Source organism: Takifugu rubripes, chromosome 9 (assembly GCF_901000725.2).
Source record: "Takifugu rubripes chromosome 9, fTakRub1.2, whole genome shotgun sequence".
NCBI classification, from domain to species: domain Eukaryota; kingdom Metazoa; phylum Chordata; class Actinopteri; order Tetraodontiformes; family Tetraodontidae; genus Takifugu; species Takifugu rubripes.
The window spans coordinates 1,430,939-1,444,583 of record NC_042293.1 but is presented as its reverse complement, the minus strand read 5'-3'; the positions used below and the strand labels follow the sequence as shown (position 1 = coordinate 1,444,583).

General features: G+C 47.0%; 1 protein-coding gene across 1 annotated transcript; it reads left to right on the top strand.

Annotated features, from left to right (window-relative positions):
- Positions 1-8,691: 8,691 nt before the first annotated feature.
- LOC101061347 (ras-related and estrogen-regulated growth inhibitor-like protein) lies at positions 8,692-10,116 on the top strand. The gene is made up of 4 exons (XM_003967049.3): positions 8,692-8,794; positions 8,877-8,930; positions 9,019-9,095; positions 9,273-10,116. The coding sequence occupies exons 1-4, from the start codon at positions 8,734-8,736 to the stop codon at positions 9,696-9,698; spliced, it is 618 nt and encodes a 205-aa protein (XP_003967098.2). The 5' UTR covers positions 8,692-8,733; the 3' UTR covers positions 9,699-10,116.
- Positions 10,117-13,645: the final 3,529 nt, after the last annotated feature.

The window sequence follows — 13,645 nt, the reverse complement described above, 5'->3', positions numbered from 1 at the left end:
GTGATAAGATAACGGAGCAAATCCTCATTTTAGAGATGCAGAAACACTCGGTGACGCTGAAGAAAAACTGGCTCCACGGCCGATTTCAGTGCTGTTTGAGCCACTGTTGCTGAAACCATAGCAGGGCCCGGTGGGGGTGCTCGGCGCCCCCCCGACATTTATTAACAGATTATCGTGTTGTCATCGTGTCTGGAGAAGAGAGGCCGCAGTGGCCATGATGTCATGCAGCCACAGAATGTGATAATGACAGGGTGGAACTCGGCAGGGTGAGAAACCCAGCGAGGGGGGGGGAGGGGGTCCGCAGTCAGCACGCAAAGGTCAAGAAGATGAGCTGGTTTATTTGGTGAACTGGGAAATATGTCGCCAAAAAAAACCCACGACTCCGTGGTCACGTGAGAGGATTTGTGTGTCCGGGTTTATGTGTTTTGGATCGATGCTTTTAGAGCTGAATTGATTGGTCGTTAGGGTCAGGGTTGGCAGAACGAGCACTTGCAGCTGTTTCAGTCAAGCGCGTCTACAGAATAATCCCCACGGTTCCACCGCAGCGACGGGAAGCTTTGATATGGGAGTGTGTTATAATGCTAATGCTAACTCTGCATTATTGATCGGCCTGTAAGCTCGTCAACTATCTAGGTTAAAACTATTGAGTTTAAAGTCCCACGTGGATTAAAGCTGTCACAGTTTTAGGATTGTTCACCGGCCACACTGTGTTCGAGGCTGACCGGCGGGTCCCTGAACATCACACCAAGGTCAGTGTTTTAGCTCGCTACGGCGTGGTCGGCGTGCGCTCTCTGACCGGCCAATCAGAGCAGCACAAACAAAAGGAAAGCAGGAAAATGAACACGAGGAAAAGCATCAAATGTGTGCAAGTGTTCAGCAGCAGGGAGGGCCTGCCCCCCCCCCCCCCTCCCCCCAAACAGGCCAGCGCCACCGTAGCCGAGGAGAAGATGACAGTTGAGAATTTCTGCCGTGTCTCGATAATCCACCAGCGAAAATCTCAGAGAGCCGAGGTCAGGCAGCCGGTAAAGATGATATCCAGATATAGTGGAGCAATTTTGACGAGGATTATCGCTTGTGCCTCGGACATGTTTGGAGGGGGTGTGTGCCGTGTTGCACAACGACCGTCATAAAACGGAGGTTTGTTGTCCCGTGAAATGAAAACAGAAGTCCGTCATTTGGGGTGAAATGTAAATGCGTTGTTGTATTTTTCCTGCTGGAATTCAAATTCCTTGATTCTTGGAGCGTTAACTGGCCCCCATCCCCCAGCAGTTCTGTCAAAATACGAGAGAAAATGGGCTTTCCTGCACAATTAATGCTTAAACTAACGACACTGAGGCAAAAATGACCCTTTTTGAAGCCAGTAGGCCTAAACCAGAGGGAGAGGCCGCTATTGATCGGCAGTATTGGGATCACCCCCCTCCTCGATCCGAGCTGTCTGCCTCAAAGTGAGGATCAATAGGACAGAAGCGATTCCCCTCTCAGAGACCCTGTTTCACACATCTGCGTCTGTCTTTCCAGGCGAATCTTTACCGTTTGGGTTCGACCCCCCCAACGGATCCAACCAGTAGAAGCTGCTTTTAAAAGGCCCCCGCTCAGAGGGCCACGGCCACAGTATTTGTGTTATGATGAACCATGTGACACCACCGGTGATGATGTCATGCCTCTATAATTCCATAATCAGACAAAATAACTGTTTTCACAGTCCAGCCTGGATTTAAGAGCGGCAACAAACCAGAGAGGCAGTAAATGAAAGGGCCAAAAGGTCATTAAGAGGTCTGAGTGGGAGACCAACACGCCAGCCCCACACGCCCACTTTTCAATGTTAAAAAGTCAATATTTTTCGCCATGGCGTGTACGTAACACGTTTATCAGGCAGTTCTCTCCGTCCCCGCATCCCATCACATCCATTATGAGAAGGTACGACATCACTTCCTGGTATAACAAAAACAATACAGTGGAAAACAATGTAGAAATGTGTGTGAGTGTGTACGTACTCACACATGCAGCACTGTTTACATACACGGGCCTGCGGAGACATGAGTCAGGTAGTAAAAAGGGGTGGGTGGAGACGGCTCGGCCCTGCGCCAGGAATGCGTGAATGGAAACGCGGAGACTATTGTTCTGCCCTCTGATACAGCGGCTATATTTAGGGTCTGGAACAAAAAACGCAGCCCAGTCTGCACGCGGGGAGACGCTGGGGGAAAGGGAAAAGTCCCAGTACAAAGTTAGAGGAGAAACAATGGTCATTTATGCTAACGTTTCCTGTTGAAACGTTTGAGGATGTGCATCATTCACTTTGTTCACCTCTGCGATACCATGGGGATGGTGCCGCGAAGGAACACGTGACGGAATCCAGGGATCTCGTAAACATGCTGAGAGTGGCTGCGTCCGCCCATAACAAAGATCCGAATAAGAACGCGTAGCCGATGCTTTAGCAGACGCTCACGAGGCCGATCGGGGAAGTTTAGCCGAGGTCAATCTCCACTTTCTTCATGTAAAGGTCACATTCTGTCAGAGAGAAACCCCAAAATGCTGTTAACTAGTCTCGTGCACCTTCTGTGATTTTCCACGCGTGCCCGTTCCCCTGCTGCGTTCCTTGGCAGTTTCCATTTCCAGCTACTCCTTTTCCTCTTCACGGCGGCCCTGAGAGCCACGGGAATGTTTAATCCAGCCTGTCAAACAGTTCCTGTACGTACATAAAATGTACCGTGTAATGTAAATGTTTACGCCAGTTCTGCAACAGTCTGTCACAGCCGGAAAACCCGATTTATGGCGCCGCTTTGTTCCAAAAGAAACGGCGATGAAGGGAAGTAAACGGTACGTCAGCATGGCTGCTCCACGCAAATGCTTGATGGGGGCTTCGTTCCCGTGCTTTAATATGCTAAACTGGATGTTTAACAGCGTTTACAAGGCTACATTCTGAGCCAGACAGAACCACAAGTTCAGCTGTGAATGAGCTACTGTCCAATTGGCCCATTCCACCCTGACGCGTGGATCTGGTTTCAGATGTTGTGAAGGAGGCAAAACAGAATTTCATGGTAAATGATTTGCCAAAGGCCTGTATGCCGTGCGTGTGTCATCGGGATGCTAGCATTGCTATTTACCGAGCTAACCACCTACCTGCTCCTTACCGAACTTCATTTTTTTGCTGTCGTAAAGGCGTTCAGAGGTCTCCTGTTGCATCAGGAGAGGCTGGCAGGAGAACTAATTACTCTGCTCCACAAACATCTGGGATTGTTCCCCTCTGAGGAGACACACGGTGACGCTACTGACTTCAGAAACTAGCAACTGTCAGAGGCCTCCCCACTGAGGCCGGGTCCCTGCCACTGCATATAAAGGTGGGGCTGTGATTTACAGCGAGTATTAACAATGTCCCTCAATGTCCCTCCCTCTGGTGGTTGAACTGTCAGAGAGAACCTCCTGGCAAGTCTGGGCCTGTTCTGAGGTTGTGTGGCAGACCCTGAAATCTTCCTTTAACCTCCTGTTTTTCCAGGGAATAAAAAGCTCTAATGCATCATTTGAAGTTTAGATCTGTTTTTTTCTTTGTTGACCTTGAAGGGAGCAGCTATAGAGACAGATTTAATGGCACATTTACGCTTTTTTCCATGAGGTTTAGGTTTGAACGTCCGGAAACAACAGCAAATATTAAAACCATCAACTCCCTTCTGGTGGGTGTGAGACCTGCGGTCCATATAAAGAGACTTATCTGCAGTCATATTAATCAGCTTTACGTGGACTCCTCTGGCTATGGCTGCTCATTTGTGAGGAAAAGGGAAAGGGGGGTGGGGGGGGAGGAAAAGTCGGATTGATCTGTTGCCAGTGAAATTCTCTGGAAATGGAGTTTCAGCACGTTTCAGTTATGTAACCTGAAGAGTCACTTTCACTAATGCGAAACCAGAAATGATGGTGAATCCTTTTTTCCGACTGTACGGGAACAAAACCACTTCTCCATTATTGCAGCCGTTGCCAACGGTCAGACCGCAGGAGCCACCCAGTGCAAATGGGGTGTCATCCAAAGTGCCCTCTGCTGTGGAGGGTGCCTAATACTGAGCACCCACCTCACCAAACCCAACTATGAGGATCCAATCAGGGCTTATTTATTTATTTTAATAGATGGCTGAAGGGGCACTCACGTCTGATTAAATGGTCTTTGACAAATGTGAGATTTGGCGCCAACTAGTGGTGAGAATACGAACTGCAATAATCAATTACCTTAGTGACCCCAGCCCTTCTGAAAGGAACAAACCGGATGTGCCCCCCCCGACCATCTCATTAGCTGCAGATGGTAGATTAGCATAGAACCCAGCGTGACAGTTAGCATGCTGAGGTGCTTATACGTTATTAAAAAACAATCGGTGTTTGTGTCAGACCGAAGATGGAACTCCGGCGTTTAGATGGTGCTGTTGGGACGACATCTGTAATCTCCTCGTGCTGCATCTGCTGCTGCGATAAAGCTTTGTAATTAGAAGCCATCTGTGTGGAGCCGCTGATTTATTTTTAACTGTCTCTTTGCAACCACCGAGCGCCAACTGTGGCAGTTTGTCCCTCAATACGAGATCAAGTTTGTCACTGACCCAACGGCACCCGCATGTTTGCTGGTGCTAATTTACGGATGCAGGATCCAGCCAGCCGTTTTCTTCCATTATGAGGTGCTTTCAGAAGGTTCCTCACATGAGTGAAGGTCTGCGGGGCACATAAATACTGCAGGAATGTATGGACTGTGAAAGGGCATCTTAAGCCTCAATAGGGAGCTGCTAAAATGTCCCCAGGCCCTTTTTTGATAGTGTCTTGTCTAAATATAGCAGCCTGCCGTCTGTGCTACATTTTAAACCATTTCAGGCCGTCCCTCCGCTGTCTATTTTTACTCTCGTATCAACGAAAGGGGCCTCAAAAATAGAATAATAGTGTTTGCGCCGCTAAAAGAGGGCTTCAAACGTAGCATCGCATGAAGCAACCAGGTCCAGCCTCATAAATAAAAGCAGATACGCTCACGTTGGATTCCAGTGTCCACCCGAGGGACGCGTTTTTAACTCAATCAGTCCGACGTGAAAAAAGGCAGACAAATTTTTCCAGCCGCAAGATTAGCATCGCAAAGAGACAAAACATGTGGTTTGATCTGTAATGGGATGCAAAGTAAGGAAGGAGGGGGGGGGGGGGATGCAAATTGGTTAAAACCAGAAGGACAAGTTAGATGAAAGAGTCAGCAGAGAACAAATGCTGTGGGGGGAGGGGGGGCAGAGGGTTGTGTTTCAAGGTGGAAACAATGGCAGGAAAGAATATACGGTAGTAACCCCACCACACCCATCGTAGTTTTACCTTCATGGGGACTTTCATACATTACCCAGGGTTTCCCAGGGAGTTGACCCCCCCCCCCCTTCCCCCCCATAACTATAACTCAATTCTAAGCTCGACCTTAAAAGCAACTTTGCTCATAGAATGAGTGTCTTAAGCCGTATTTGACGTCAACACGATGTCAACACCTGGAGCAGCGGCGCTGTGTTGACTCATGATAAAACCTCGGTGACCTCATCAGCCTGAGGTGAGACCACACACAGATATTTGCAGTGAAGAAGCAGCGGACTTTAATTCTCTCAGAAAATATTTGGACGACGCTGACGTAAGGCTGAACCTCAAGCTGATGGGATCTGGAATATTCCTGCGTCTCGTAGGAAAGATGCCAAATGTACACATCTCACACAGGGTCACATGTGCTAGTGTTGTTCTTAAGAACTAGCCTAGCATGTATTAGCAACAGGTTGGAAAGGAGTTTGGGTCACCTGGGTAAAAAAAAAAAGCTATCATGTGGCCAAGTGGCCCTGTTTTTCTACCTGAATGGGGGATTTTATTTTAATGTTTTGCATTAATTGGTAGAAAAGTGTCTTAACGGTCGCTATTATTCACATCACTGGAGCACGTAACAATGACAACAAGCTACTCAGGCTCTGGTAAACCACTTGTAATCTCTCCCTCTGATCCTGACCCCTGTCGAAAGCGGTCCACCCTTACTCATGGTGGCGCCGTGTCTGTGCGTCAGAACCCTACGGGAGCAGCACAAGATCTTCACGCAGCACAAGATCTTCACGTGGCTTCCCCCGGACCGACGTGGCTCCAAACATCTGACTCCGGTCCCACGTCTCTGCCTCCCGCTATATAAAGACAGGGAACACAGAAGCTGTGTGAGGGGGGAAAAAATGGGATTTTCCCATTATGTGAAATTCTGAAGAATCTCCAGGGACCATTACAAACCACTTACCATATTTACAGCATTAAAAATTCAAGCAGCCATTTTCCCAGTAAACCCACCAGCGTGCACGAGGCTGGCTGCAAGAGGAGGGTCACATGTGCGCATCTGGTGGCCTGACACGCTCGTCCGCGGAGGGCTGGGAAAATAAAAGTAGGAGCGGCGTCAAGTCGCGTTGGACTCGGTAATAAAGACTTTGTTGGTTTCTTTTTCCAGAGGAGTCCGTTTCCAAGCAAGAGTCTTTATCAGCCCAGGTGGCACGCTCTGTTCTCCTCCTCATCCCATAATTCTGAAAGCTTCCTTCCTGTCTGCTAAATGACATGCTAATGGCCCGCTCTTCCCCCTCCTGCACTCCTCCATCACAGCTGTCGGGTGAAAGCGTTGGAGTGGCTGCTGCTGATGGACTCTTATCAGCTGCGTGGAACTGATCAGTCCGGAAGCAAACGATGCCTCTGGTGTCACAACTTACACTGATATCCACCTTTAAAGCTGCCATTCCGTGGCACCAATGAATCATTTTGAACAGTTTTGGCCTCAGTTACTTCAGAACCTCACACACCCAGTCTTGTTTCACATGCACCATGTTGTAATAATAACAAACGGGGTTACTTTTAGAATCACAGAGGCCAGTACATTACAGTACATTACTGTACATTGCCAGCAGGGGGCGGTATGGACACAAATAAAGCCAAACCCGCATTTTATGAGATGTAAATACACAATAACGTTAAAACAATAAGATTAGTTTAGTTTTCCCGCGTTCCATGTTTGTTTCTGACATATTTTAAAAGGAAACAGCAGAACCATCAGTAGAACCATCAAGACAATCATCAATAACTGCAAATAACAGCCGATCTGCTTAGAAATCTACGCTTTATTTGTGCAATTTACAAAATCCTTTGTACTGTGACACCACTGCAGAGCTCTGGAAAGAGCTGGTTCACCCACCCGCACCAGCCCACCCACAGGAAACCAATAAGGTCAACATAAACAAGACTTCATGTTCCGATGCGGTGCCCCAGAGAGGCCAAAACACTAACTTCACAATAACCGAACAAATAAATAAATACATTTATATTTCACCCCCCCATTTTCATGTATGCAAACCAAACATCCAACTTCAGCCCTCTGATCCTGAAATGTCACATGAACGCTTCGGGGTTTAATTTAATCCTTCTCTATTTCAAGTGGCACATCTAAAAAGGGAGTAAAGAAGGAAGTAAATTCAAACGGGGTCTAATGTCTCACGTCCTCTGTCGAGAGGGAACATTCCCATTTATTTCCTTGCTGCAGCCTGGAATGGGGGAGTTTAGGCACACAATGTGAGTTAAGTCAGTATAAGAAGATTTATTTGCATAAGCACACACAGATGAAGCAGCTTCCTCTGAAACTGGAATGACAAGAGAATAGAAATACTGCATATGAGAGTAAATATGAATTTTAATGCATTCACACACATTTGGTGTTGTTGGAAGCAATATTTCTTTTTTAAAAAGTCGATGGTAAAGATCTTTTTTTTTTTTTTTTTTTAAATGTCTACTTTAAAGACAGGGTTAGGGTTGATGCTGCATCATCCATTTACATAAAGGTTTTATACACTTTAAACTTGTCTTCTGTCGTCCCTCGCAGAGGAATTTGTTTCCATGAATGTTGCACCTTCGATGCTGAGGATGTTCATTTCACACACGGCCGTACTGACAGGATGCTGAAGCTAACTGATGCTGGCAGCTTTACAAATGGGATGATTGTCTTTGTGCCACTCAAAATGTGTGTGTGTGTTTAAATAAAATACTAACACTATGGTTCACACGGTAATATGATAATTTAAATGGTGTTACTCATCACGCATGGCCTATTTTCAGTGTTTAATAGACATGCTGCGTAGTTTTGTGAGTGTTTGCAGACTTATTTGTAAAAAATTGTCCTTTTCAAACAGTGTTCATGCAGCCAAAAGAAGGCAAACTAAAAAAGAACGTTCTTCACATACGAAATCTGCACGAAATAAAAGAGATTATGCAGTTGTCAGAGAGGCTGAGACATGATTAATTAATGTTCATCTCTTCACCCAAACATTGCTGCCTGCAGATGCCAAATTCTCTTAGATATTTATTGACACCTGCTGCCCCCGTGTGGCCACGGTTATATGCGCACCGACGAAGATCTTGCAGAACTTATCACTGATCCTCTGTGGTTGTAGACTTCCTTAGATCCTTCTCCATCTCCATGTTATCCCAGACAGACTCTATAATGTGAAGATCAGGTGCCACACTATTACTCCCTGTTCTTCTATAGATGGTTTTTATTTACATTTATGCTGCTGCAGATTGAATCTAGGGCCAGTCATGCGCCCCTGGTACTGGTAACTAGAAATGATCATAAACCTGACTGGCCACAGGAGGAAGGCGCACGAAGAAACTGTGCCCGTCTTCGTGCACCCGTGGCTCCGCCCACCTCTCTGTTATAACAGCAGCATCACCCTCCCTCCGCTACACATGGATCTGACAATGGATGCCAACATTGCTGTGTTGGGGAAAGAAAGTGTGGGCAAATCAGGTAAAGACAGTGGAAGTTGCATTTTTTTGTACGAGATTTCCGTGCGTCTGTTGCACGTGGTGATGTTGCGTTCCTTGTGCAGCTCTGACCGTGCGCCTCCTCACCCGGAGGTTCATCGGAGAGTACGGAGACATTCGTAAGTGTCCAGTTTCAACGTGCACGGCAGACTTCTCATGCCTGCAGGCCATAACTGTAATTATTATTATTATTATTTTGCCCGGCAGAATCCGTCTACAGCCACAGTTTGGCGGTGGACGGGAGGGAAATCACTCTGAATATTTGGGACTCGCCTTATTCGCAGGTAACAGACAGACACTGTCCCCCTGACATCTGCTAGTTTAGGATCACGTGATAGTTCAAGAAAAACCTGCAAGCTTTGTAAACAATCGAAGCTTGTGTCTGAGAGAATTTGTGGAAAGTAGAAAGATTTCCCAGAGTTATCCAGGATTTAAAGAGAGCTCCTTTTCTGGTCTGACAGGACTTTTGCGTGGAGACGTCGCTCTTCGCCAAGAAGGTGCGGTGGGCGGATGGTTACGTTCTTGTCTACAGCATCTGTGACCGGGCCAGCTTCAACACCGTCTGCAGGCTGGTCCACGCCATCAAGTCCGCAAGAGACTACCTGGACGCAGGGAAGGCTCCCATAATTATCGTGGGCAACAAAAGGGACCTCCACCACAGGCGGACTGTGCCGAGCGAGGAGGGCCGGCTGCTGGCCCTCAAGACGGACTGCCCCTTTTACGAGGTGTCAGCGGCGGAGAACTACCACGGCGTGCTCATGGTGTTTCACGGGCTGGTGGGGAGGATGAGGGACGCTAAGCCGCACGCCAAGCGGCCGCTGGGCTTCCGGGGCATCGTGAAAAGCATGTCCGCGGTGTTCACCAGGAGACGGATGGACTCCTTTTAGGAGGATGCCCGCCCGAGGGGTCAGAGGTCACCGTTCCAAAGGTGACGTCTGAAAGGAGAGCAGAGGAAGAGAAGAGACGGACCTTTAGGCACGATGTACATACAAAGACGTGTAAATACAGTTGTGCACGGTGAAATATGCAATAACAAAACGTCAGAATGAAAACAAATGATCTATGCATATGACCTGTGACATTATCTTGTGATTTATATATTTATACCAGTGGCCAAAGATTGAGGCTTATTTAAATTAAAGAGACAAAAGTGTCATTTTTCAAGTATTAAACTGTATTTATTCGCATTTCGTCGCTGCAAAGCCAAACATCTTTTCTATGTTCGTGAGTCCGACCCATAAGTGTGTCACTGTCTACTGTACACTGTTTTATTAATTATGGTGATGTAAATAAAGCGTAAAATGCACAAACGAGTGCCGCCTTTGAAAGCATCAACGCAGGTCGGAATATTTGGCTTCCTGTTTTCCCAATGAGCCGACCCCCCGCAGGCGTGTAGCTAGATAATCCATGCTGGCATCATGGTTTTGGTGGGAAATGATTCACCCCCATTACCTTTGTTTCATTATTTACTCTCAGCCAGAGACTCGCGCACGTGTAAAGGTCATTTGTCCAACGCAATTGTTGCCTCTAAATAAGAGTGGGAGAAAGAAATGAAGAATCAAAATAGGCTGATCAGGTAACCTGACTGAACTTTGTACATAGACAATAAATTCCTCAGTCGGACAACAGCTGGGAAAAGACTGAATATCGAACCAAAAGGTTGTGGGTTCAATCCCGGCTGCGTGAGGTTTTCTCCAGGTATTTCTGTCTCGGTCCACATTTAAACTCGTGATTAAACCTGTGATGAGTGGGACATGACTAAAGCAGGGTGGAAGTCTCCGCGTTGGACAAGGTGGGTCAAGATCCCAGCTCCTCTGTGTTCGCCGTTCAGCCTCTGGGCTGCATGTGCAGCCGACCCGATCCTGTAAACTCAGGGTGACCTTCAGCGTTGAGTGGGGAACGTTATTAAACCCTGTCAATTCTGAAGTCACCTCCAGTGACACAGCAGCAGGATGGCGCGGGCGTCCCCCCCCGGGCGCCCCCCCCCGTCTTTCCTGCTCTCACGTGCACGCGTCACGTGCAGCCTGAAAACTGCCTGTCGCATGTCTGCAAACCAGAAATTTCAGTCGGAACACTGACACAGTCAGAGAAACATCTGCACGAACGTCATAATTTAAGGCTCCTTCACGCTCGCATTCACCGTTTTACTGTTGCTGCTTGTTTGAACGGGTCTTGAAGGCTTTTGTTTGATACCCCGGGACAGTGATCAGTTCTCATCCCCACCGGTGCACGATGTGAAGTGCCCCAGAGCTCGCTACGAGGCTCATTTTCCTTTCCCTTCATTTGGGTTGTGTTACAGGACTGGAGATATTTTAATCATCTCATCTTTCCCCTCCTTTACTCTGGTTTCATATTGACTCCTGTTTAACTCCAAACTCCACTGGTGGATTATTTTCATTGGATAAAGGTAATAAAATCATTGCGGGGGGGGTTGATAGTGCAGGTCAGCAGCATGTTGCTGGTGCGGCTGCGCCTTTTAGAACGGAACAGTTTTATTAAATCTGGCTGAAAATCCAGAAAAGCTTTTGCAAATTCATATAATTTATAAGACGTCTTCGTAAGACTTTATGATTATATACAATCTCCTATTTTCCACCCCCAATAACCCAATTTGGGAAAAGTCCTCCATGACATCCTGCATCATCCCCCCCTCCTTTTTACAGGTTCCTTCTTCAAACAGAACCTGTGGTTATTCCCATCTGGTAAATCACCTTTATACCATTATAACTCACTGGTGAAACAGTAACTAACCCACTGGAGCCTGACTGGACTTTGGAAGAATGAGATAAGCAAACCAGAATAGTCTCCCGCAAAGTTTGACAATGTTTTATTTACCAGAAAGAAATATTGAAGGAATAAGCCATCGAGGGGGGAGGAATTCTGCTACATTAGTGACGAGGAGCTCTGCCCCACAGTGACGACCTCAGGGCAGCGTTGTGCACGTCATTTCATTTTTTTTAGATGTGGAATTAAACAGGAAGTGAAATGTCATCGTCTGTTTGCTCCCACAGCTGCCGACATGCAGGCTGGCAGCTTGTTTCAAGGGATCGGCTTCTGGTGCTGAACGCAGTCAGTCAACGAGGTTTTCTTTCACCTTATTAAATACAAGCCGGCTTTATTTCATTACAGCTTTGGCAGGGAAGGGGTCAGCAAGTCCAGAGCAGGACCAAGAAACAAACCATGGGGCCTTTTTTTCCCACTTTTTAAATCACATTAGAGAAGGACTCGTCACAAAAACTCGCTAAACTGATCTTTATGATGGAGAGGGAATATTTTACCCACTTATGAGCAGGAAGACAACAGGATCTAAATGTTTCCCTGAGCTACACTTTCCAGTGTGTCTTTGCTTCCAGTCTGGATAAAACCTTTACATTTAAGCTCCCAAATAAAGTTTTGTTGGTTCTTAAATGATTAACAGCACAGCTGATGAGAAAAGATGATGTCAGTTCTCATAAGTCGGAATGTTTCTGGCTCGCTTGGACTCTGGACTCTCTTTTCCCTGCCGACAGGCTGATTTTCAGCATTCTATAAAAAGATTTGAGGGGGGTCTGGAATGTGTGGATGGTAAAACAAACTTGGGCGCTCAATGAGCCTTTTCCTTTAATAAGAAGTGTGTTAACTGTGCAAAAATGCCAATTATCCTGCTGCTTATGCCATTTTGCCTTTGCTAAGCTCCCCTGCAAAGACTTAAGGACCCCCTGCAGAGCTCCACAGCTCCCTGAGAAGGACTCACCAATGCCCGCAGTAACAATTATTCCACCAACGGTCGCGTCAGAAGTTCAGCAACCCTCAGAAATCTTTCCCATTATCATCTTGAAAACGTGTTTTTTGTAATAAACCCTCCTATAAGAAACTCACAAGTTGAAGAAGAAAATAAACTTTCAGCCGTATTCTCTCTACTCGGCATGTCAGGAGGTGACTTGTTGGCCGGTGGGATGCAGGCTGGGGGGGGGGGTCTTATCTGGAGGGCACCGGTGATTACACCTTTATCTAATAGAATGGGCGATTGAGTTGGGGAAAGGTTTCTTCTCACATGATGGCGTCACGTGAAGGGGAAAGTGAGGCAGATTATCACGCGTGAGTCGATAAATTCAATCAGCCGTGGGGGATGACTGACTCAATGTACGCTAACGGGGGCAGGGAGGTCGAAGTGTAGCAAGCACTGAAGGCCATGCTGCTATTTAAAGCAAATGATGGCATTTTAACACAATCATGAAAAAATGATCTGCATTCAGAAGACGTGAACAACGTGAGAGCGTTGCGGGCCTCAAACAAGCATTTGCTGGTGTAAGAACACGTTTTTTAAAGAATATCCACAGCGTTCTGAGGCTCTCTGGATCGAAGGTACACGCTCACCCCTCTCAGAAGCCATTCAACAATGGGTGTGGATGCTAATACCACCGTCAGCCCACCGGTGACCTCGCTGCAGAGGTCTGATGTTGGGTAGCAGAGTTATTCTGAGGAGGGGGAGGTTTAGGGTGCGAGGGAAATGCTGCAAATGCTCTACCCACTGATGGATAAGTCCGTTTTAATTCTAACTGTTCGGCTTTGTGTGTTACTTTTGTGTAGCTGAAGGTGCAGAGGAGCCCTCGCTGGCCGGCCAGGTGAGGATGAGGTGTCGGAGTTGTGGTAGGTGGGGGGGGGGGTGCTGAACCAGTATGACCACAGGGGTCCGGAGTTTTGTGAAGTCCCTGCGACTGCATGGGCTTTTCTCTAGCTACAACTAAATAGCCCAGATGTGAGTCTAATTATATCAATAATTATAATAATCACCCCATAATTCATTCACTTACTTTCTGTTACTCACCAATTAGTCCTCATGATGGACACTAGG

Coding starts and splice junctions, on each gene's coding strand:
- LOC101061347 (XM_003967049.3), top strand. CDS start 8,734: ATGGATCTGACAATGGATGCCAACATTGCTGTGTTGGGGAAAGAAAGT. Junction 8,931..9,018: donor CGGAGAGTACGGAGACATTC/GTAAGTGTCCAG, acceptor TTTGCCCGGCAG/AATCCGTCTACAGCCACAGT. Junction 9,096..9,272: donor GGGACTCGCCTTATTCGCAG/GTAACAGACAGA, acceptor CTGGTCTGACAG/GACTTTTGCGTGGAGACGTC.